This window comes from Chiloscyllium plagiosum, unplaced genomic scaffold, assembly GCF_037043375.1.
Source record: "Chiloscyllium plagiosum isolate Xiang-an unplaced genomic scaffold, Cpla_swu_hap1 HiC_scaffold_2, whole genome shotgun sequence".
Lineage (NCBI taxonomy): Eukaryota > Metazoa > Chordata > Chondrichthyes > Orectolobiformes > Hemiscylliidae > Chiloscyllium > Chiloscyllium plagiosum.
Genome location: NW_028270140.1, coordinates 15,768,292 through 15,790,352, shown reverse-complemented (window position 1 = coordinate 15,790,352; position 22,061 = coordinate 15,768,292). Strand labels below are relative to the sequence as shown.

Sequence of the window (22,061 nt, the reverse complement as noted above, 5' to 3'; positions counted from 1 at the left end):
AGGCTACGGCAACGGATGAATGGTCACGGCACAACAATCATCAGACAGGAGCATGGCCTCTCCAGTCAGAATACATCAGCGGTCTGAGACTTTCGACCTCAGACCTTCAGGTGACCATCTTCCAAGGCGAACTTCGGGACAGGCAACAATACGAAGTGGCCAAGCAGAGGCTGATAGCCAACTTCAGTACCCATGGGGGTGGCCTCAACCAGGACCTTCAGTTCATGTCACACTACAGGTGACCCCACTGCACTACGTGCACACAGACAGACGTGCGCTGACATGGTGTACCCTCTCAAAGACTTATACCCCTTTTACACACTTTCTCACACACTTGTCTCACAGACACTCATTCTGTCCCCCGCCCACTGTGTACGCACACCCACATGCATGCACGCATACACACAAGTTTGTGAGGTGAATTTGTACTTGCAGAATTACATTTTATTTTGCTCAAAAACTGCATGAATTCATGTAAGATTCTGTGAATCCTTTTTTAGATTAGAATCAGTCTGAACATTAGGGTATAGTCAGCCTCACACAGGGTACCTCACGCCTTCAATGCATTATCTGGGCCAACATGGCACCTGTTGTTAAAGTTCACTTGAGAATGTACTTTAAGTTCTGAGATTTACATATGAAAGAACTGAAACTAAACGCCCGCTCTAAAAGATTAGAGACTTAAACAATCCAGGTCCTTTTCAGTATATAGTTTCAGTTATATCAGACTGTAAACTTTTGCAATAAATTCTGTGTCCTACACACTCATACTCCACAACCACCTGATGAGGGAGCAGTGCTCTGAAAACTAGTGCTTCCAAATAAACCTGTTGGACTACTATAACCTGGTTTGTGATTTTTGAACTTTGTACAGTCCAGTCCAACACCGCCACCTCCAAATTATGCATTTACGTAGATCTCTGGTCCACATTCCACTCTCATATGATCACACTGGCCCATAACACAGATTCAAATTGTGACAACGTTTCAGCCAGAAGCCACTACAGTTGCACATCATCCTCACTTAGGACCGTATCAAAGTCCCTTCATTGCCGCAGGGTCAGAACTTCTTTCCTAATAACACTGTGGGTACGCCTCCTCATCCTGTCAAGGGCAATTAGAATGTGGAAACAAACATTGGCCTAACAAACAATCACCACATCCCTTGAATGATTTTATTTCAAAAACCTGCTATAGCCTTGTTAAAAAGGAAAACTGTATCTTCGTGGTAAAGCAGCAGTGATCACAATTTGCTGAGAGTTGTCATGTCATCTAACTGACCAATCTGTGTTTGTCCTTGTGCTTTGACTAAAGCTGCACATCGCCAGTGGTGTATACTGTAAGTCTGTTCTGAAGGGGGAACTTTGGTTTACTTGACATGGAAGCTATCCTCAGGTCATTTTCAGCCACAGCCCAGAGCAAACTATCCCACCTGTGATTCCCAGAATGAACATTTCTAATTAACTTTAGGAAAGGCCTCCGCTCCTGATGATGTAAAGAAAAATTTGAGATTCTGCTACTCAAGGCCAAAGTAACTTCCCTTGTCCCTTTATTTATCCCTCTTCTGGGCCAGCTCCTCTTTCAGGCATGCTACTCTTAATGAGGCTAGTGCTGGACAAAGAACACATATGCCAAGGCTTCTGAAAAATGTCAGTATATTCCAGTTTGTTTCCACAAAGTCCTCACTTGGGCCAAGGGTGTTACTCAGTACCTGCCAAAATGGAAGTAAGAGCTATGGCCACACATTAAGTGTCAGGTCATTCTAATATTTTAATCCACCCAGACCTTTTTTTTTAAGCATTGGGTGGGATTGAGTGGTGGCTTAAATGGGGTCTTAAGTTCTTGCAGGAAGTAATGAATGGGATCATGGTTGACTTGAGTCTCAATCCAACAGTGTCCCCATCCTAAACTTCCAAAGATGAGGACATGTCAGGAAATTAATACTTAGTCATCAAGATTTACAGCACAGAAAAGGCCCTTTGCCCCATTGAGTCAGCATTGGTCAAACACAAGCACTTTATTTTTCTAATCCCATTTTCCAATACTTGGCTTATAGTCTTTTATGTCTTAGCATTGCAAATGCACATCTAAATGCTTCTTAAATGTTATAAGGGTTTCTGCCTCTACTACATTTACCAGACAGTGACTTACGAATTCCCACCACCACCTGGGTAAGTCTGTAATGACTGACTGACTGACTAGCTTTTAAGCAAAAGATTCACTTAACCAGACATGTCATCACATCCACTCCTCCCATACTAGCCCTGCCTATCCAGTGCCTCCCTTTGCCTACCCTCGCTCCCTCAATTATTGTCCCTATTTGCTGTTCCATCATTCCTATACCATCTTCTCCCATTTCTCCCCTGAGATTACCTTTTCATCTCATCTCAATGGCCCTGAGAGACCCCTCCCAGGCCCACAAACAACAATTTTTTTCATTGACAGCTTGAAAATCATCTGATTTAACTTCAGCAGAATCAATTGCACCCAAAATAAACACAAGGCAACACTGACAAAATGAGGCACGTTTAAGCTTTGCTCTTTTAATGCGTTGACTTCGGGCAGGGAGTGGTTGCAGGGATATCTTACTGGATCAGTCGTGCTTTTGCATTCTTCCCATGTCTTCCCTCCTATGCCACTTGAAGTGGGCTTGGAGTAAACCTTCAGGGAATTGTTAGGACAATTTTACCCATTGCACCTGTAGACAGAGATTTTTGAAAGCAAAAGACAACTCAGATTTGTGGGACTTGTCCTATAGGATGACAGTTGGTCAATTAAAACATTACTGATGCATTCCGTACACAAATGTTGCAAGTATAAAAATTGTTTGGTCCAACTGATAAAAGGGGACAGGCAATAAGATTCAAGACCCTCTGACATATGTGCCACACTCAACCACCTGATTAATCAAGTACAGACAGGCAAAAACAGTGTACTATTATAGATGAGTATTTGGTATGTTACCAGGAATTGAACCAGTCCAATCTGAAACACAAAACATTTTTTTCAGTTAATGCTGTTAAGCTTGTGGTCAGTTTTCTGTCAGACTAAACGGGGTTTGAACTGTCAAATACTTTGGACATCTGAACCAAGCAGGACTTGGTGTGCTGCATTTGATTCCACAAAGATAACTGCATTTTTTTAATGCACATGAGTATTAAAGCTTTCTTTCCAGTGAGCTAACTCTAATCTTTTTTAGATTAGACTCCCTATGGTGTGGAAACAGGCCCTTCGGTCCAACAAGTCCACACCGACCCTCCAAAGAGTAACCCACCCAGACACATTTCCCTACATTTACCCCTGACTGATGCACCGAACAGCATGGCCAGTTCACCTAACCTGCACATCTTTTGGACTGTGGAAGGAAACCGGAGCACCGGAAGAAACCCACGCAGACACGGGGAGAATGTGCAAACTCCACACAGACAGTCGCCCAAGGCTAGAATCAAGCCTGGGTCCCAAGTGCTGTGAGGCAGCAATGCTAACCACTGAGCCACTGTGCTGCTCTGCACATTTTATTGCACAATTCCAGAACTGCAAGTTTAGTATAGGTATTAGGAATGTATAGGACTGTTTTACAATTAATATGTTTGAACTGATTTGCAAAACCCTACCCTGAAATACTTGATCAAAATACACAAACTCTGAAATGTAATAGCAGGGCATCTCCCATCTCTTCTGTGTCATGGCTAGCATTTAAATCTCCCTCCCTACCATCAGTACCCAGCAGATCAGCAGAGTGTTCTAACTGCTGATTATGGAACTGTGCTGTACATTGATTGCTATGTTGAATTATATGATAATGATGACTGAACTTTAAAACAAAAATCACAAGTTCTCTGGGCTGAGTGCTTGTGAAAGCATTCCTTTTCTTAAGGATTCTCTCAGGTGGTAGATTCAGTAGTGACTGAATCATCTGGGTGGGAGCACTCTTTGTCCTTTAGAATGTTGCTATGTCAGATTTTGACTTAATTGATGGAATGTAATGCAATCACTCAACGTCCAGTTTGGTGTACCCTAATTTGCTTGGTGTTCGTGGAGGTTTGATAGTTTTAGTTCTTAGAGTAGAACAAGGCAGAAATTGGTAACTTTAGCCCCTAAATTCTTTTGGAATGTGCTTGGATATTTAGTCGAAAAAGTGCAATTACTAAGGGTGGAGACTGAGCAGGATAATGAATTTAGACTAAGTAGGATATGAATAATTATGAGAAGGAAACTGCAGTTGGAGGATAGGATATTACAGTTTATGGGCAATAAGCAGAACATGCAATCATACAGGAAGCTGGGATTAGACTAGGTTGATCATATTGGAAAAGCCACCAAGTGGATGGGAGTTGATGGTCAGATTTAACTTACAATAATTCCATACCTATGATGATAAGCTATATGCTTTGCATTATAAACAAGCTGCTTTGTTTACTTGAAACATGCACCACAGCATGGAAATATGAGTTGTACAAGGGGCAATGTTTGAATTTACGATGGTATAGGCCAACATAACACAAGAATTTAATGGTCTTTATTCAGACCAAACTACATTATTGATTAGGAACTGTGCAAGTTGAGGGATATAATTTTGTCTTAAAAAATGCCTCGATCAAGCAGCAAAGTAAAGTCTATATTCAAACAAGGTCACTTAAACTCACAAGCTGAATGGTTCCATTATTGCTGGATATGATTTTTTGAAGTATCCAAATATTCTGTAGTCCAGTATTAAAAATTATAACTACAATTTATTGGGAATGTGCAGAATGAAACTTATAAATAGATTGGTGATCATTGCAATCCAGAGGGGCAGACATTAGTTGACTCACTGCCAGAATGGGCCCTTGCTACGCTAGTGGCCACATTTAATTTAAATTGAAGCTGATTTTCAGTGTAACATTTACCTCTAGACTGACCTCCGTAAACGAGCTCAAGAAAGTGAAGATTATTTGAACCATGTGCTACTAGAGGTGGAAAGACTCTGGCCATCCTTTATTGGGGGTCGAAGAATCGCAAAGCAGGTATTGACTTTCCTGGAACAGTTACTACTTAATGATAAACTTATTCATAGTGAAATGGTGCAGTGCTGCCACAATGCTTTATGCCTGTACCAGGTAATTGAAGGAGCTAGCCAGTTAAATAGCAAAATCACTGTTTGCACCTGTGAAACCACCTTAAAAGGTTTTACTACATTGACAGGCGTTCAGTATTTATGTGTAGATTGGAGAGTTGCAGTACTTCAGGAATCTAAGTGAATCCCCAACTCATAGTCACAGGCACCCTTTATCTTGCTACTCTCGTAATATCAAGTACAAATAAGTTTAATCAGTTTCTTCTTATCACTCTCCAATGATTCCCCTTCCTGCACCAACCCTAGGTCGTCTTTGTACACTGCTGGAATTAATTTCTCTTACAACCATACTTTGAAAACTCCAACTCAACTATTTTTTGACTCTCATTCACTGATACATTTCTTGTCCACTAATCTGCTGAGTTATGCATCCACTTCCATGTTTGCCCTTGTCCCCATTTAAAAACATTCTTTCTCACCTTGGCAGTTTACCCTGGTGCACCTCTCATCTCTGCCACCTGAGATTCACAACGTGGAGGAGTGGCACCCAGTTGCTTCAGTCATTCACTGCTAATGTGACTGGTGCTTGTAAAGCAGTGTTGAGTTCTGCATTCATCTGCCCAGACTGTTCACTGTTTCAAGATCATTTTGGCATGTGAACATGACTCCCAGCATTTCTGTTCTACTGTGAACAATGTTTTTAAACCCCTTGCCCTCCAACCTGACCTTCAATGTAATGTGAGAAATTCATGAGCTCCTTTGTATGTAAGGATAGAACCGTCTGATTACGGCTTTTCCTTGCTTGAGTTCTACAGGCCAAAAGTCTTCTGAGTCCCTGAGGTAAGGCAGCAAATTTGCTTCCCTTGTTTTTTTCCCATAATCAGCAACAGATTCATGGTCTCCATAGACCAGTGGGGTTTTTTTTTGTACTAAATTCAAATTCCACCAACTGCCATGGTGGGGATCCAGGTCCCCAGAAAATTACCTGGATCCGTGAATTCAGGGTCTGGCAATTATACCACGAGGCCATTGCCTCCCTGTCTATCTAATTTTGGCCACGGAATTACTTACTTTGGCTTCTCCTCTTGCTCCCACATCTACCTATGGTATCCCTTATGGATCTACTCCTGACCCCCTCCTATTTCACATCTACATGCTGCCCTTGGGGATGTCATCTACAAACACACAGTTTCCACATATAATGATACCCAACTCTACAACACCATGATCTCTTTTTTTTTGACATCTTCGTGGTCTGCCATCCAATATTTGACATAGGAAATTTTCTTCCAACAAAATATCGAGAAGACCAAAGCCATTGTCTTGCTTTCGGTCACAAACACAGTGCCATAACCACCACCATACCTGTTCCTGGTGCCTGAGGCTGTGTAACCTTGGTGTCTTTTTGAAGCCAAGACAAGCTGTCAACCACACTTCAACTTCTGTATATTTGCCCTTGCATCAGAATTTCCAGCTGAAATCCTCATCAATACCTTTGTTGACTTGATTCTTTCAACACAACAATACTCGAATCATTAACCTACTATTAGCTCCTGGTTAAGCAGCAAAATTAGGTTTTCATCCTCTGTCGGTGTGTGTCTCTTCTTCCTTAAGATAGCCCTTAATACCTACCTGTTAAAGATTTCTTCATCTGTCTTGATTTCTTATGCAGTTGTTTCAAATTGTCTTGTATGACACAACTGTTCAGTGGCTCGACAAAGATTTTGAGTAATCCGGATTGTTCATATTAAGATGCAGCAATTTATGCCTTTGTAACAGGAGTCCACACTTTGAAGGTCATTCATGGGAATGTCCTGAGAAGTGTGATAAGATGGGTTTTTTTGTAAGTTATTTGACTTCTTTTATGGAAGACTAAATTCAAAATTATTTTCTAATTTGAGCATGTTTTTAAACCTTTGCTTTCCTACGCTGTTTCGAACAGGACACCACACTTTGTGGTTACGTGGTCCCGAAGGGTTACTTAGCATTATTCGTCGCCTTTGCTGTCCACAGGGATCCTGAAATTTTTGACGATCCTGACGAATTCCAACCTGAAAGATGGTCTGGGAGGTTTGTACTTTCTTAATTTAGCTCTTATAACTTCAATCTTTTGTTTAGCTGTGCTTTGTTGTTGGAAAATTAAATGTTACTAATTTCCATTAATGACGCAGGCGTGGAAATTTAGGACAAAATGAATGAAATGTGCAAATGGTACCAAATTAGGATAGGCAATGAAATTGAGAGGTGACTTGGAACTATAATGAATTACACTGGGTACAAGCAACAATTAATGAAACGTAAAGGAAATAGGTGTAAGGAACTACAAAATTGGAAATATAGGTGCTGCACGTATTCCATGATGTTGAAAAAGTTGGAGAAATGAAAATGATTGATCTCTAACAAGCCCAATATCTCAGCCCCTGATAGTTTTCTTCAGTTCCTTTCAAGTGTTTCAAAGATGAAACAATCACAGTCTGAATGCTGGAAAACCTGACTGAGATGATAGGTGCAAGGGAAAAGAGAAGTATCGCAGATCATCTCAGTCTGATGGAATTCCCATGCTGTTGTAGATTGGACTCCTGTCCTGTTCATGTCCTGGACAATGATGGTATATGCAGGAAGTGCTGAAGCTGGAGCTCTAGATTTAAGATCCAAGTGGTAGCTCACGTCACGTTGTGTATTGGCAAGCTTAGCTTTTCATGTGTGCACATTTCTGGATGTGATACACCTACATCTTAAACTTACTCAGGCAGAGCAGGGATAGGTTACTAGATAATCAAGGAGGACCAAGCAGATAGTGCAGGAGGCCCCTAAATGTATCTTTCTTCCCAGCTGGAATTTGGTTCTAAAAATTGACCAGAGTGATGGTCCCTTTGCAAATTATAACCAGAGCCAAGTCCATAGCAGTATGACTGGCTCAAATGTTGTAGGCAAGCAAGAGGAAGATTCTGAAATTAATAGTGATGGTGAATGTAGAGCTAAGGTAATAGAAGTTTCAATAACTACAGATGGGAATCCAAGGTGGAACATTACCAGCCTGTTGTCAGAATGGAGGATGTCACGGCTTGCTGTTTTGGAGAATGAAGAAAAAACAGTTGACACCCATGTCGGCACCAGCATCGTAGATGAAAAGAGAGCTGAGATACTTCAGGCAGATTGAAGGAGTTGGGAAAGAACCTAGCCAGCAGAATCTTAAAGGTAGTCCTCTCCAGATTACTTGATGTATTGGTTGCTAATAAGTAGAGAAATGGGACGGTCAAGGAAATTAATCTGTGGCTTTGGAAATGGGGCAGGTGAGAGGATTTTGGACTCCTTAAAAATTGGGATCAGTTATGTCGAAGGTTGGATCTTTGCAAACTGTATGGATTAAACATGAACAAGAAAGCTCAAGGACAATCTATTTGATTAGAGTGCCAACAGGGATGTATTTTGTAGGCTAACAACTCAAGGAAGTTAAACAGATTTCTAAGAAATGGAGGTGGAAAAATATAGTGTGGTGACCAGGGGAATTCAGTACCCTAATAGAAATGGGATAGTAATAATATAAAGAGGAGAGATGGGGAACTATTTCTACAGTATATTCGGGAGAACTTGTAGATGACCTTTTTCCAGTCCAATGAAGGAGGCGGCTTTGGTAGACCTGGTTCTAAATAATGTTTGGGACAGGTATCAGTTGAAAAAAGATTTAGGAATTGGTGATTGTCGTATCATAAGGCTTAGATTCACTATGGAAAAGGACAATGAGAAATTGAGTACAAATATTTAATTGGAAAGTAGTCCGTTTCAAAGATTGGTAGGTGAAGCTTTGGTACAGAACATTGCCTGTTTAAAGAGGTGATAGTTTCATTATTGTTGAGGTATGTTCCTACAGAGAAAAGATAGGATTAACAAAGTCAAAGCTTGCAACAAAATAAAGTAAGAGAGGTGAAGCAGCAAATACATAATAAAAGATGGTAGAGGGAGGAGTGGGCCAATTAGGGACCAAACGTAAAGGGGCAGCTGAGCAACTAAATAAGTACTTTGCATCTGGCTCTGCCACAAATGTTATGTTGTAAAATTGGATAGTTGAGACACAGGCTGAACAAAAAATTGAAAGGGTATTAGAAAAGCTGGCATTTCCTAAATTTGGCAATTCATCAGGGAGATGCATAAGCAGATATTGAAAGAAATAAAGGTGGAAATTGCAGATACCAGTTATAATCTTCCAAGTTTCCTTCAATATAAAGTTGGTGCCAGAGGACTGCATGATTTGATGTGACTCCTTTGTTCAAAAATGAATGCAAGGATAAGCATAGCAACTCCTGGCTAGTCAGTGATGGGTAATGTTTGGAAAAGATAATCTGGATTAGATTAACAGTCATATGGACAAGTGTTGATTAAGGACAGTGAAGAAAATATTTAAATAGTTGGATTTTTTTTTATCAGATATGAGAGGATTCATAAGGCTAAGGTGGTGGTTGAAGTCTGTGTGGACCTCCAAAAGTCATTTAGTCAAGCGTCTCAAAACAGGTTTGCAAGCACATTTGAGTAGAATAAAGGGGCTTGGGCAAGATGAATATAAAGTTGGCTGAATGGGTTAAAATGGAACGTCATAGTAAACAATTGATTGCAGGTAAGAGGAAGGCATATAGTGTGGTTCCTAGTAGGTCATTATTAGGATTACTACATTGCTTGGTTAATGACCTAGACTTAGAGTCATAGAGATGTACAGCATGGAAGCAGACCCTTCGGTCCAACCCGTCCATGCCGACGAGATATCCCAACCCAATATAGTCCCACCTGCCAGCATCTGGCCCATATCCCTCCAAACCCTTTCTATTCATATACCCATCCAAATGCCTCTTAAATGTTTCAATTGTACCAGCCTCCACCACATCCTCTGGCAGCTCATTCCATACACGTACCACAGGAACTTGTGAATTATGCATAGCTTGAGGGTGTTGTGAGCTATAGAAGAGGATAGGAATAAGCTTCAATAGGACGTATGAAAGAGACTGGTAAACGGAGTGGACTTGAGACATGAAATTTGATGTGGGAAGAATAAGATAAATAATGCAATTTTAAAGAGGCTACAGATGCAGACAGACTAGAGGATTTGTGTGTGCAAAATCAGTATCTCACAAACCCACATGTACCACATGGATTGAAAAGGGAGCATACATATGTCAATACCACAACATCCACGTTTCTGTCCAAGTCTCTCTCTCGATTTTGCATCACTGCTTTTTTTTTTAATTGCTGGATCAAAATCCATGGAATTATCTTGTTGTTAGTACTGTGGGAGTACCTGTCATTACTTGGGCATCATTGTGGTTCAAGGTAATGACATGCCAACATCTTGGGGGCATTTAAGGGTAGTCCATATAATTACTCACCTCATGAATTAAAGTTGATGTAACAGATTTCATGGTGAACATATCCACACAGATAAAGAGCAACAATTGTTGCATGTTGAAGTGCACTGCCAGATCAGCAGTCTGAGAGTCTGAAGAAGTACCAATTAAACCTGTATGGGGCTAGGGTGAAAAAAGAAACTTGGTACTGAGTGTGGAATGTAGTGGCCAGGTGACATTGATCTGCAGATAAGAATGATGAGGCTGGTTCCTTGTATCGGGGAACTGAGTTATGTGAGAAGACTGGAAAGACTCGGTGTTTTCAGTCTGGTAGGGAACAGTCTGATAAATATGAAGTTAAGCTTTTGTGCTATTAACGTCTTCAGTCAAACTATGTGTCACAGACTCAACCTACAGAAAAGTATGTTTAGGATAGATTTTGAAAATTCTTCATTTTACAGGTAAACTACTACCAAGCAGAGTAATCAAGTCAATATCCAGAAGAATTTCATAAACAATTGAATGCTACAATAGGGAGTTAATTCTGATCACTCTGGATAGTTTGGCTAAATTGTTAAGATTATTGAAAATCTTGTGAAGAAATTAATTAGGAAAGCATCATTAATTTTGCTAATCCAGCAGTTTACTATTTTTTTAAGAAAAAGTGCTCGAAGAGTGCCAGATCTTTGATATTTCTTTAAATATTAGTAGTTTAAATCTAATTCCATTTGTAACTGTGCTACATTGTTGCTGCAGTAACTGAACATTCAAAAATAGTTCAAGGATGTTTTGAATGAGGTGGGCTTATGCCTGTATTGTCATGTGGAAGGACATAAATTAGGATAGCTATTTCAAACAATGTCACATGATTGCACAAGCCATGAGGCAAATATTATGTAAGATACCATGAAGCCTTCAGAATTGTTGGCCAAGAATGCGGCTTCCTATCATGAGTGAAGAATTTGTTGACTAGCACGCAATCCATGAATAGCCCATTTGTCTCAAGAACCTACAGAGTCCCTTTGAAGAAAGCAGAAGCTTCATTTGTGCTGCTTATTTGGGTGATTTGAGGAATAGTTTCCCTTGTTGACAATTTTCCAGTTCTTTATTAAACTGCTCTAATGTTCACAGTTGAAAGGTTTGACAAAAACTTTCAGCTACTTGTAATTTAAGAGCCAGGCCCCAAATGTATAGAGGAGAAAGTGAGGACTGCAGATACTGGAGATCAGAGTCAAAAAGTATGGTGCTGAAAAAACACAGCCGGTCAGGCAGCATCTGAGCAGCAGGAGAGTCAACGTTTTGAGCATGAGCTCTAACAAAGAGCTCATGCTTGAAACATAGACTCTCCTGCTCCTCAGATGCTGCCTGACTGGCTGTGCTTTTCCAGTACCACACTTTTTAACCCAAATGTGTAGAGACCACATCATCAAGGCCCCAAGCAGTAAAGAATTGAAGAATTTGCAGTGCCACAGTACATTTCATACATTCTGCATGTTCGCAAGTTCCTCACATTCCTTAAAGTACTTGGAAGCAAAGTCACTTTTGTAAGGAAAACAGCCAGCAACCAATTTGGGCACTGCAAGTTCACACATAGCAGTGAGGTGCAAGACAAAATGAGCTACTTTGGTTCACTAAGAGAAGTGCTGGCTAGGAAATCAGGAGCGCTCCTAAGTAGTTCTTTGAATAATTTCAAGGATCTAACATTCACCTACGAGAGAGCATACTTTGGTTTGACATCTCATCTGCAGACTGGCTCTTATCAGCACTTCCTCCATTATGTACTCTGGTTTCAACCTATGCTCAAGATTCTACGTGAGGCATGGGCCAACAATCACCTTGTTGAGAGACAAAGCTATTCTCACTATACCAAAGTTTAAAAGATGAGGTAAATCAATTTCAAAGAGGAGATGTTAATCAGTTCTAAATGAACATGGAAGTTTCTGTATAAAATAACTGACAAGAATGTCGCACTAATCAAGTGATATCACAAGCAATTTTTTTTTAGTCTTAATAATTAGATGAAGCTTTGAAGACAGCATTTCTATAGACTGCAGCCACTGATGGAGGATTCGATATTCAGGCTAATAGATGAGCTGCCTAATAAGTGGGCTGTTTTGTCTTGAATGTGTGGGTATGGGTATGGACATGGACAGCTTCGTTTATCTAAGGAATTGTGGATGAAAAAGTGAAAAATCTTTCCCAGATTTCATTGGGAAGAGAAGATCTCTGCTTGTCCCAGTTGGAGGTGGGAGTAGATTGATGTGTTGCCTGTAAAGTGGCTCCCACAGTATCCTCATTTACCAGCTCACGCAACTTCTGTAACTGAGCTTATGTACACACATTAACTTGATGCTTTGGAAGTGTCCTAATCAGTATTTCATATATTGTTATAAGATTACTAAAGGTGTTTGGTGCTATCTTGCACTGTACATCTAGTTACAGATGTTATGAGCAATTGACAATAAATTTGCCAATATGTTTCAGGTAATTGGCAAAAGGCCTAGAGTTGCAAAGCTACTGGCTGTTATCTACATATTGGTCTCCTACAGGTCTTCAGGCATGTTCATCTATTTATTCTTTTATGGGATGTGCTTGCTGTTGGCATTTGTTTTCCATCTCCAGTTGTCTTGGAGAAGATGGTAACAAGCTGGAATATAATTGTGTGGCTTGCTCGACTGTTTTAGAGAGCAGTTAAAAATCAAAATGATTGTAGATCAGGAGGTAGATAGACATGTAGGCAAGACCAGATGTGGGTGGGAGATTTCCTCCTGTAAACAGGCATTATTGAACCAGAAGTATTTTATGACAATTGATAGATTCATGGTCACCATTACTAAGAACAATTTTCAGTGCCAATTTTTGTCAATTTTAAGTATCCCCAGCTGCTGTGTCAGGATTCAAAACTGTGTTTGCAGAACATTGGCGTGGGTCTCCGGATTTACAAATCCACTGCCTCCTCAGTAATAGAATTCATCCAACTTTTATGACTTTGTATTTACTGGATTTAGGTCTGTCTCCTTTCTTCCTTGTGTATGTATATGGACTGGTTTGGCTTTTATCCAGATGTTTTTTGGGTCTTCTGATCATTCATTGAAGCTGACGTGATTGTCAGGACTAGACAAATTTCATCCTTAGCCTGTTAGAACCCTGTGATAGACATACTCCTTTTTCGATGATTTTGTTCTGTATAAAATCTGTATGTTGATGTCACAGCTGTGGATGTCCATTAATTATTTACTTTGCTACGCATTGGTTACTATGGTAAAGAAAGCACTTTCCTTTAAATGTCCCAGCTAAGGAAATGCTTTTTGAAGTGTAGTCATCGTCATGTGGGCAAACTTAGCAACAGGTACACCACAAAGTGCCTCAAACAGCAATGAGATGACTGACTGACTGAGTAGCCTTTAATAAGCCAGGTCCAGGTTTGATCAGAGCATCAAAATAATATCTTGCTTCTTATCGAATAGTCTTGATAACTGTTTTCTCAAGCTGAAAGAATAAATCTTAAGGCTGATACCTTTGATAATGCAGCACTGTCTCCAAATTGTCCTAAAGTGCCAGTATAATGAGCTCAAGGATTGGGGCTTGAACTGACGCTCTTCCGACTTGGATGAGCAATTAAAAGAGTGGCAGTTATATCATGTTTATATTAGTGATTTTCATTTCTGTATCCAACAAAAATATTGAAGCATAAAATTGAAGGAAATATAGCTAAAGAAACAACACTGATTATTCTATTGGATGCTAAATGACATAGTTAAAATTATTTCTAAGTGAGCACTAATCGGGTGAAAAGCCTTAGCTCATTCCACTGTTATATTTGAACAGAGGATTAAACTCTTTTTTTCAAACTGTCTTTTAACAGCTGGGAGCAATAAATTGATTTATCTAAAATAAGTCTCTGTTGTTTCAGTACAGGTGCTAACTCGCTTAAAATAAAATTAACTGAGGATGGGATAGAAAGCAGTAGACTATAAGTGGAGGTGGCAAATTTTACATTTCATTACTGCATTGGGATCAGTATGTTCATTATGTAGAATAGAAGATTACGTACGGAGCCACCATTGGCCCCTGTCCGAATGGAGACAAGGTAATTTTTCATGCCCACATGATCCTCAGTTGATCACGTCTAAAAATCCCACAACAGTGTATAGTGTTTTACTTCTTTAGAGTCATATAGCACAGAAACAGACCCTTTGGTCCAACTAGTCCACGCAGACCAAGTTTCCCAAACTAAACTAGTCCCACTCGTCTGTGTTTGGCCCATACCATAGAATCCTTAGTGTGGAAACGGGCATTCCTGCTAGAAAATACATAGCTTTTTAAAGCAGAGATGATTTTAGTTTTAATTGTGAATTCTGTTTGTAGTTTTTGTAAATAGACTTTGCTATTATGAAAGCAGACCATTGCATCGGTCATCATGTATTGTTGAATTAATGGTAGAGCTGCCATTTTGAAATGTAAAACTCCAGTTAGTGCCATCTCTGTCACATGTGGCTGAACATGGCTCACCCCTGCCCACTCAGCGCCCGCCCCCTCAAACGAACCATCAAGAATTGGTTGCTGAGTGTTCCTGTGGCTATTGCTGCAATTGTTCAAGTGTTTGATGCACTCAAACTGTTTAAGTTGGTTGAAAGCAGGTCTGAACATCTTTGTCCTGACCTGATTGTATTATTTTAATAAAGCAGCAGATTTGCGCATTATTTGAGAAGATAACCTGCTGTTCAGACACACGCGATTCTGGTATCGCAATCACGCTGAATGGCTCTTGAGGCCCTCTGAAGTGACCTAGCAAGACATACCTTTGTTCCAAATCTGTTACTGCCAGTGAAGGTAGAGAATTTGTTTTTACTTCTGGTGGTTGTTAAAAATTCAAATGCCGCTTTGGTACTTTAATATAAAAACTGAAATACCAAGCAATCAAGAAGAATAAGGATGCTTAAAATTGCTGCTGTGCCATCCTTAATGCAAAAACAATGCTTGATTGGACCTCGAGGCATGAACAGCCTGTCCTGGGCTTTCAAGGTTTAGATTATAGCTTCCTTTTAGGTGGATCATGGAAAATTACAGTAAAGGAGACAACTTGGTTCATCATGCTTGTGTTGGTGCTCATTCTTTAACTTAGAACTGGAACATGCCTGCTCTAGTGCCCCTTTCCAATATCCTCTAATACTCTTCTTAAATACTTAAAATGAAATTAGATTAATAATGTTCGGCAAAGTCACTTTCATTGGTAGCATGAAATTGGAAAACTACCCTGCAGTTTCTATCTCAATAAGCCCTTCTGATAAAATGTTCTATGTTCTAATAATCTGCTCTGCAGGGAAAAAAAGTATCCTTTTTCTACAATAATGCCAAACAACTTATTTTTTTTAGGGAAGTCTTTAGAAATTTGAATTTTAAACAAATTGTAGATGCACCCTTTTTCCCTACCAAGTTTATTTTGCTTAGCTCAACTAGTGACAGAGGACTCCGGGGACCTGATCCCTCTTATCATTTGATAAAAGGTTTATTGGAATCAAGCATTTGGACAGGTTTAAGGGAGCTTGCTCTCTATTTTCCTTTCCTTTGCTAGGCAAAAGCAAATGTGCTATTACCATACATTGGTATACACTCCATTGCTCACAAGTTGGAGAAAGTGAGTACTGCAGATGCTGGGGATCAGAGTCGAAGAGTGTGGTGCTGAAAAAGCGCAGCATCCAAGGAGCAGGAGAATCGACGTTTCAGGCATAAGCTCTTCATCAGGAATGAGGCTTGTGGGCTGAGGGGGTTGAGAGATAAATGGGAGGGAGTGTGGTTAGGGGAAAGGTAGCTGGGACTGCGATAGGTAGATGAAGGTGGGGGTGACAGCGATAGGTGGAAGGGAAGATGGACAGATAGGACCGTTTAAGAGGGCGGTGCCGAGTTGGAAGGTTGGGACTGCGATAAGGTGGGTGGAGAGGAAATGGGGAACCTGGTGAAATTGCATTGATCCCATGTGATTGGGATATGGTTGTTCAAAAGTTGCCCTAATACAAGAAACTGAGTTGCTATTGACATCTAGCTCCATTGTATCTCATGAAATCATGAATGAGTCCAAGATTGAACAACCATCCAATTATACATGGATTACATGATTGGATTTAGCAGCCCAGAAAAGCAGCTTAGTGGGATAGCTTTGAGTTTCGAGCTGAATGACTTGATAATTTCTTTTGTACCAAAGTGAAAAGAGGATTCCAACAAGAGATTTTTGCCTGCCTGAAGGATTTTATTTCCGCATTCCCTTCTGGTTCTACACTGATGTTCGAATGAAAACATAAAAATAAAAATCTGGGAATATTCTTCCACATCTTCTGCAGTTTTGAAAGGGACCATCCCACTCAGGCTTAAGAAGGCAAAGGACACAGAAGTCAGAGTATAACAGCACCTCATCTTTTGATCAAGAACTTCTAATAACTTAGATTCAACACAGATTCCAGAAATGTCTGATCATAATGATCACTCCCTTTTTTTGGAGGGGGACAGCAGATGCTAGTAATACATCTTCTATCACAGTTTCCCTTCTCTTGAGATGTGTGTTTTATTCTTACCCAATTACTGCTCCCTTTTACCTTGCACTAGCATCCTTTGTCTTCCATTTATAAAATGCCTTTTTCCTCTCGACATCCATTTTTCATGCTTCTGTATCTATAGCTGATGAATCATAGAGAATCATAGAGATGTACAGCATGGAAACAGACCCTTCGGTCTAACCCGTCCATGCCAACCAGATATCCCAACCCAATCTAGTCCCACCTGCCAGCACCCGGCCCATATCCCTCCAAACCTTTCCTATTCATATACGCATCCAAATGCCTCTTAAATGTTGCATTTGTACCAGCCTCCACCACATCCTCTGGCAGCTCATTCCATACACGTACCACTCTCTGTGTGAAAATGTTGCCCCTTAGGTCTCTTTTATATCTTTCCCCTCTCGCCCTAAACCTATGTCCTCTAGTTCTGGACTCCCCGACCCCAGGGAAAAGACTTTGCCTATTTATCCTATCCATGCCCCTCATAATTTTGTAAACCTCTAAGGTCACCCCTCGGTCTCCGACGCTCCAGGGAAAACAGCCCCAGCCTGTTCAGCCTCTCCCTGTAGCTCAGATCCCCCAATCCTGGCAACATCCTTGTAAATCTTTTCTGATCCCTTTCAAGTTTCACAACATCTTTCCGATAGGAAGGAGACCAGAATTGCATGCAATATTCCAACAGTGGCCTAACCAGTGTCCTGTACAGCTGCAACATGACCTCCCAACTCCAGTACTCAATACTCTGACCAATAAAGGAAAGCATACCAAACACCGCCTTCACTCTCCTATCTACCTGCAACTCCACTTTCAAGGAGCTATGAACCTGCACTCCAAGGTCTCTTTGTTCAGCAACACTCCTTAGGACCTTACCATTAAGTGTATAAGTCCTGCTAAGATTTGCTTTCCCAAAATGCAGCACCTCGCACTTATCTGAATTAAACTCCATCTGCCACTTCTCAGCCCATTGGCCCATCTGGTCCAGATCCTGTTGTAATCTGAGGTAACCCTCTTCACTGTCCACCACACCTCCAATTTTGGTGTCATCTGCAAACTTAATATGGTTGCTACCTGCCCTGTATTTTCTGTTTTTATTTGAAAGAAGCATTTATTTAATGATGAGTCTTAGCTTGGCTCAGAGGTAAAAAGTTTGTGGTTCAAACCCCATTGCAGGTCACTATCAAGACAAGAAAAATCAACTTCCTGTTTGTCATTAACTAACCATACCATAATCTTGTGCTGTATGTCGAAGAAGTCACTTTCAATAAGCAAAGATAGTATTTGACCATTGATGTATGGGTGCATAATCAACAATTACCTGAGAGGCATTCTCCTGTTAAGTGCACAGGATCAGCTGAGTCTGCTGATTTGATTTACAGTAACGCTACTCTAATCTTTCAGTTGAATCTGACAGATGCTTTACACAGGAAGTTGGTTGAAGGTTGCAGCTTGACTGAGTATGAGTCAGATGTGAGTCACAGCTTCCTGGGAGGATAGATCAATGTGCTACGCTGTTAAATTAATGAACAACAAAAAGCTTTTGAGTAAAATATTATCATGAGAAGAGCTCCTCTGAGTAAAACAAAATGGTTGTGGCAGAAAACTCCACTTGGAAATGAATTTTTATTTTAAATTGTTTTGTACATCAGTGACATAATGACACTGCAGTTCGAGGCTAAAGATGAGGGTGAAATTTTGTACATTCCATTCTGGTCATTGCTTAAAGAAATTTGAAGTTTGTCTCAGTGAAATCAAAGGACAGTGGACCTGCATCTAGTCCATCACTAGATCAAGTAGCCCGCAATAATTGATGATCAAATTCACATTCAGATTTCTCCTTGTCATTTCAAACATTGCACTTTCCAGGGTTTAAACTGATAGAGGTGGATAAAGATAGAGAAGGTGCATGCTGGAGAAACAGTGTTAAATTTATTCTGTTAACATTGGTCAATTAACTGTACTTGTGCAGAACGCTCATTTTTCTGATTATTTGAAAAGGGAGTTATCCCCAACATTTTACCCTCAATCAGTTTCGGAGCAAATCTCATCATTATTTTGTTGTCATCTCTCGCCCTCTCTTAACCCCCCCTCGTCTGTGTGTATGCACAAATGATAGATGGAACTTGGTTTCATGCCTCAATTAATACTAAGCTGTGCGATAAAGTTACTCTCAGATTAATAAACTCACCGAGGAACAGACCTTAAAGATTGGGGAAGAAAGGCAGGCTGTGTGAGAATCCATAATATAGGTGGTGGGTTCATTACTGCATTCTTTCAGAAACTAGAGATGAAATTAAAGCTGTAGAGGGAAGATTGAACCTGAAAAATAATGGGGATCTGAAGATGGAGAGAGTTGTCCTAATGGAAGACTCTAGGATTATTACTTGGAGGTGATATTTTACAAGATTAGTCTAAATTTATAGTTGCAGTTACTGTTTATTACTTTCCTTTACAAACATGGCTGGCATGAGGTTCAGAGGCTTGGGCTGTTGCGGAGAAATACCAAGAGAATTGTGCCTGCGTTAATGCAAACTACTCAAATCTTTAGGCCCAATTTTAACAAGGGCTAAGGGGACAGCATCAGTCTTCCATTTGTTGGCCTAAGAGGCTAGAATCATTTCAAATTTTAGGCCTCATTTAAAGACATTAAACCTGAGGGAGGAGGGACTTGAGTTATCATGGAGAAAGTTTGGATCAGAAATTGGCTGGCTGAAAGAAAACAGAGGGTGGTGGTTGATGGAAAATGTTCATCGTGGAGCTCTGTTACCATTGGTGTGCCACGAGGATCTGTTTTTGGGGCTACTGCTGTTTGTCATTTTTATAAATGATCTGGATGTGGGCGTAGAAGGATGGGTTAGTAAATTTGCGGATGACATTAAGGTAGACAGAGTTGTGGGCAGTGCCAAAGGGTGTTGTGGGTTACAGAGGGATGTAGATGAGATGCAGGACTGGGCTGAGAAGTGACAAATGAGTTTAATGCAGAAAAGAGTGAGGTAGTTCACTTTGGAAGAAGTAACAGAAATGCAGAGTGCTGGGCTGATGGTAAAATTCTTGGCAGAATAGATGAACAGAGAAATCTGTGTCCCAGGTGCATAAATCCCTGAAAGTTGCCAGCCAGGTTGATACAGTTGTTAAGAAGGCATATGGTGTGTTGGCGTTTATTGGTAAGGGATAGAATTTCAGAGCCGCAGAGTCATGCTTCAGCTGTAGAAGACCCTGGTAAGGCTGCACCTGGAGTACTGCGTACGGTTCTGGTCACCACTTTATAGGACGGGTATAGGTTTAAGATAAGAGGGAAAAGATATAAAAGAGACCTAAGGGGCAACTTTTTCACGCAGAGGGTGGTACGTGTATGGAATGAGTGCCAGAGGAAGTGGTGGAGACTAGTCCAATTGCAACATTTAAAAGGCATCTGGATGGGTAAATGAATAGGAAGGGTTTGGAGGGATATGGGCCGGGTGCTGGCAGGCAGGACTAGATTAAGTTGGGATATCTGGTCAGCATGGACAAATTGGACCGAAGGGTCTGTTTCCGTGCTGTATATCTCTATGACTCTATATCGGGGTAGTTTCTTTACTCTGAAGTAGAAGCGTGGAACGGCCTGCCTGCAACAGTAGTAGACTTGCCAACATTAAGGGCATTTAAATGGGCATTGGACATATGTAAAGATAATGGAACAGTATAGGTTAGATGGGTGTCAGATTAATCTCACAGGTCAGCACAGCATCAAGGACCTAGAACTACCCCTCTTAGGCCAGGCCAGATTGCGCAAGCAATTTTAATTGAAATATTCAAAATTGAGACATTTTTAACTAATAAAAATAACTGTTTCCATTAGCCCAAGGTTCAGTAACAGAGTGCAAAAGAACCAGACACGCAGATAGCAAGTGGGAAAGCAGGGAGAGAGGTTAGTTGGCTACAAGAACAATGGTTGGGTCTTAGCCACCACCACCTCTTCTCTCCACCCCTTCCCCCCCCCCCCCAACATCCCGCATCCCAATGCCCACTGCTTTGATCAAGCACTGGGTGTCTATGAACAAGCATTCTCCACCCTAAGAATCTGCAAGCAACTCCGCATGGATTTGTTTCCAAAATAGCAAATCCCCACCCTGGTCTCTCACTGGGTTATCACCATTAGTGTGCCCTCTCACTTGGTGTCTTCAGTTGGTGGCAGTGTAGGAAGGTCAGCCATGTGCCTTGCTGCCACAGATTATTCAGAGTGCAGGTAAGAAAGGGATACAGTTTCCACTTGCCATTAGATGCAACTTTGCCATAAAACTCACCACGTGAGAGAGCACTAAATTTTGCTCATTAAATCCACCGCACAGAAACTGATCATCCGCTTCAAATAATCTGTTTGTGTTTGTTACAAACCACTCTCGCTGCGTCCCTTTACTCGCTATCTTTTAGTAGAATGTCCATTTTATGCATTAACTGTTTATATCCATGTGTTGATAAAGCCAGTGTGTTCTGTGAAAAGGCTTGCAGTTTGGTTTTGTTTAGTAAAAGCCATTTTCTGCTCTACAAAGTGAGCTCACTGCATTTTTGCACTTTCTTGTCAGTTCTCTCCTGTTCATTTTGGGTAGGACTGATAACTGCAGTGCAGTTTGGACGTTATAAAATTTGATGTCTGATTTTGGTTTTTGTCGTTAATCTTGGAGACCTGTGCCAAAAATGTAAACAAAATTTTCATTCTATCATTAATTTCACTCATTATCCCCTGTCTCAGCCATTTGATATCTGACACAGTGTAGAGGAAAGTTGTTCAATCATCTATAATCCCAGCATGAGTGTGCCAGGTGGAAGCAACAGTTGCTGAAAGTGACACGAATGACTGATCATGTCATACAAGCATATGAATCAGTAAGAACCCATCATCTGTCATTAGTTTTCCATAAGAAGTAAACAGGACAGTTTAAAAAACAGTCAAGCAGAGCTGGAGTAGGTCTTTGGCTAATCATTCTCTTCCTTCCCTTAGATTAATGTGAGATTCTAGACAGCAGGATACAATTAGCACCTATTAGTCGGAAATACAGAAATCAAGCCCCTTAATTTCCTCTGCATCTTGCAGTGTGGTCCACATCTTGTACTGTGTTGCTGTGATCAAATGCGCTTTATCAGACA

General features: G+C 40.6%; 1 protein-coding gene across 6 annotated transcripts in view; it reads left to right on the top strand.

Moving 5' to 3' along the window:
* Positions 1 to 22,061, top strand: part of LOC122564829 (uncharacterized) — a 122,011-nt gene that overhangs the window by 82,073 nt on the left and 17,877 nt on the right. For all 6 annotated transcript variants that reach the window (XM_043720177.2, XM_043720158.2, XM_043720167.2 and 3 more), the window contains 2 exons: positions 4,896 to 5,006; positions 6,999 to 7,126. In XM_043720177.2, the coding sequence (XP_043576112.2) occupies positions 4,896 to 5,006; positions 6,999 to 7,126 (239 nt within the window). The remainder of the gene's footprint in view (positions 1 to 4,895; positions 5,007 to 6,998; positions 7,127 to 22,061) is intronic.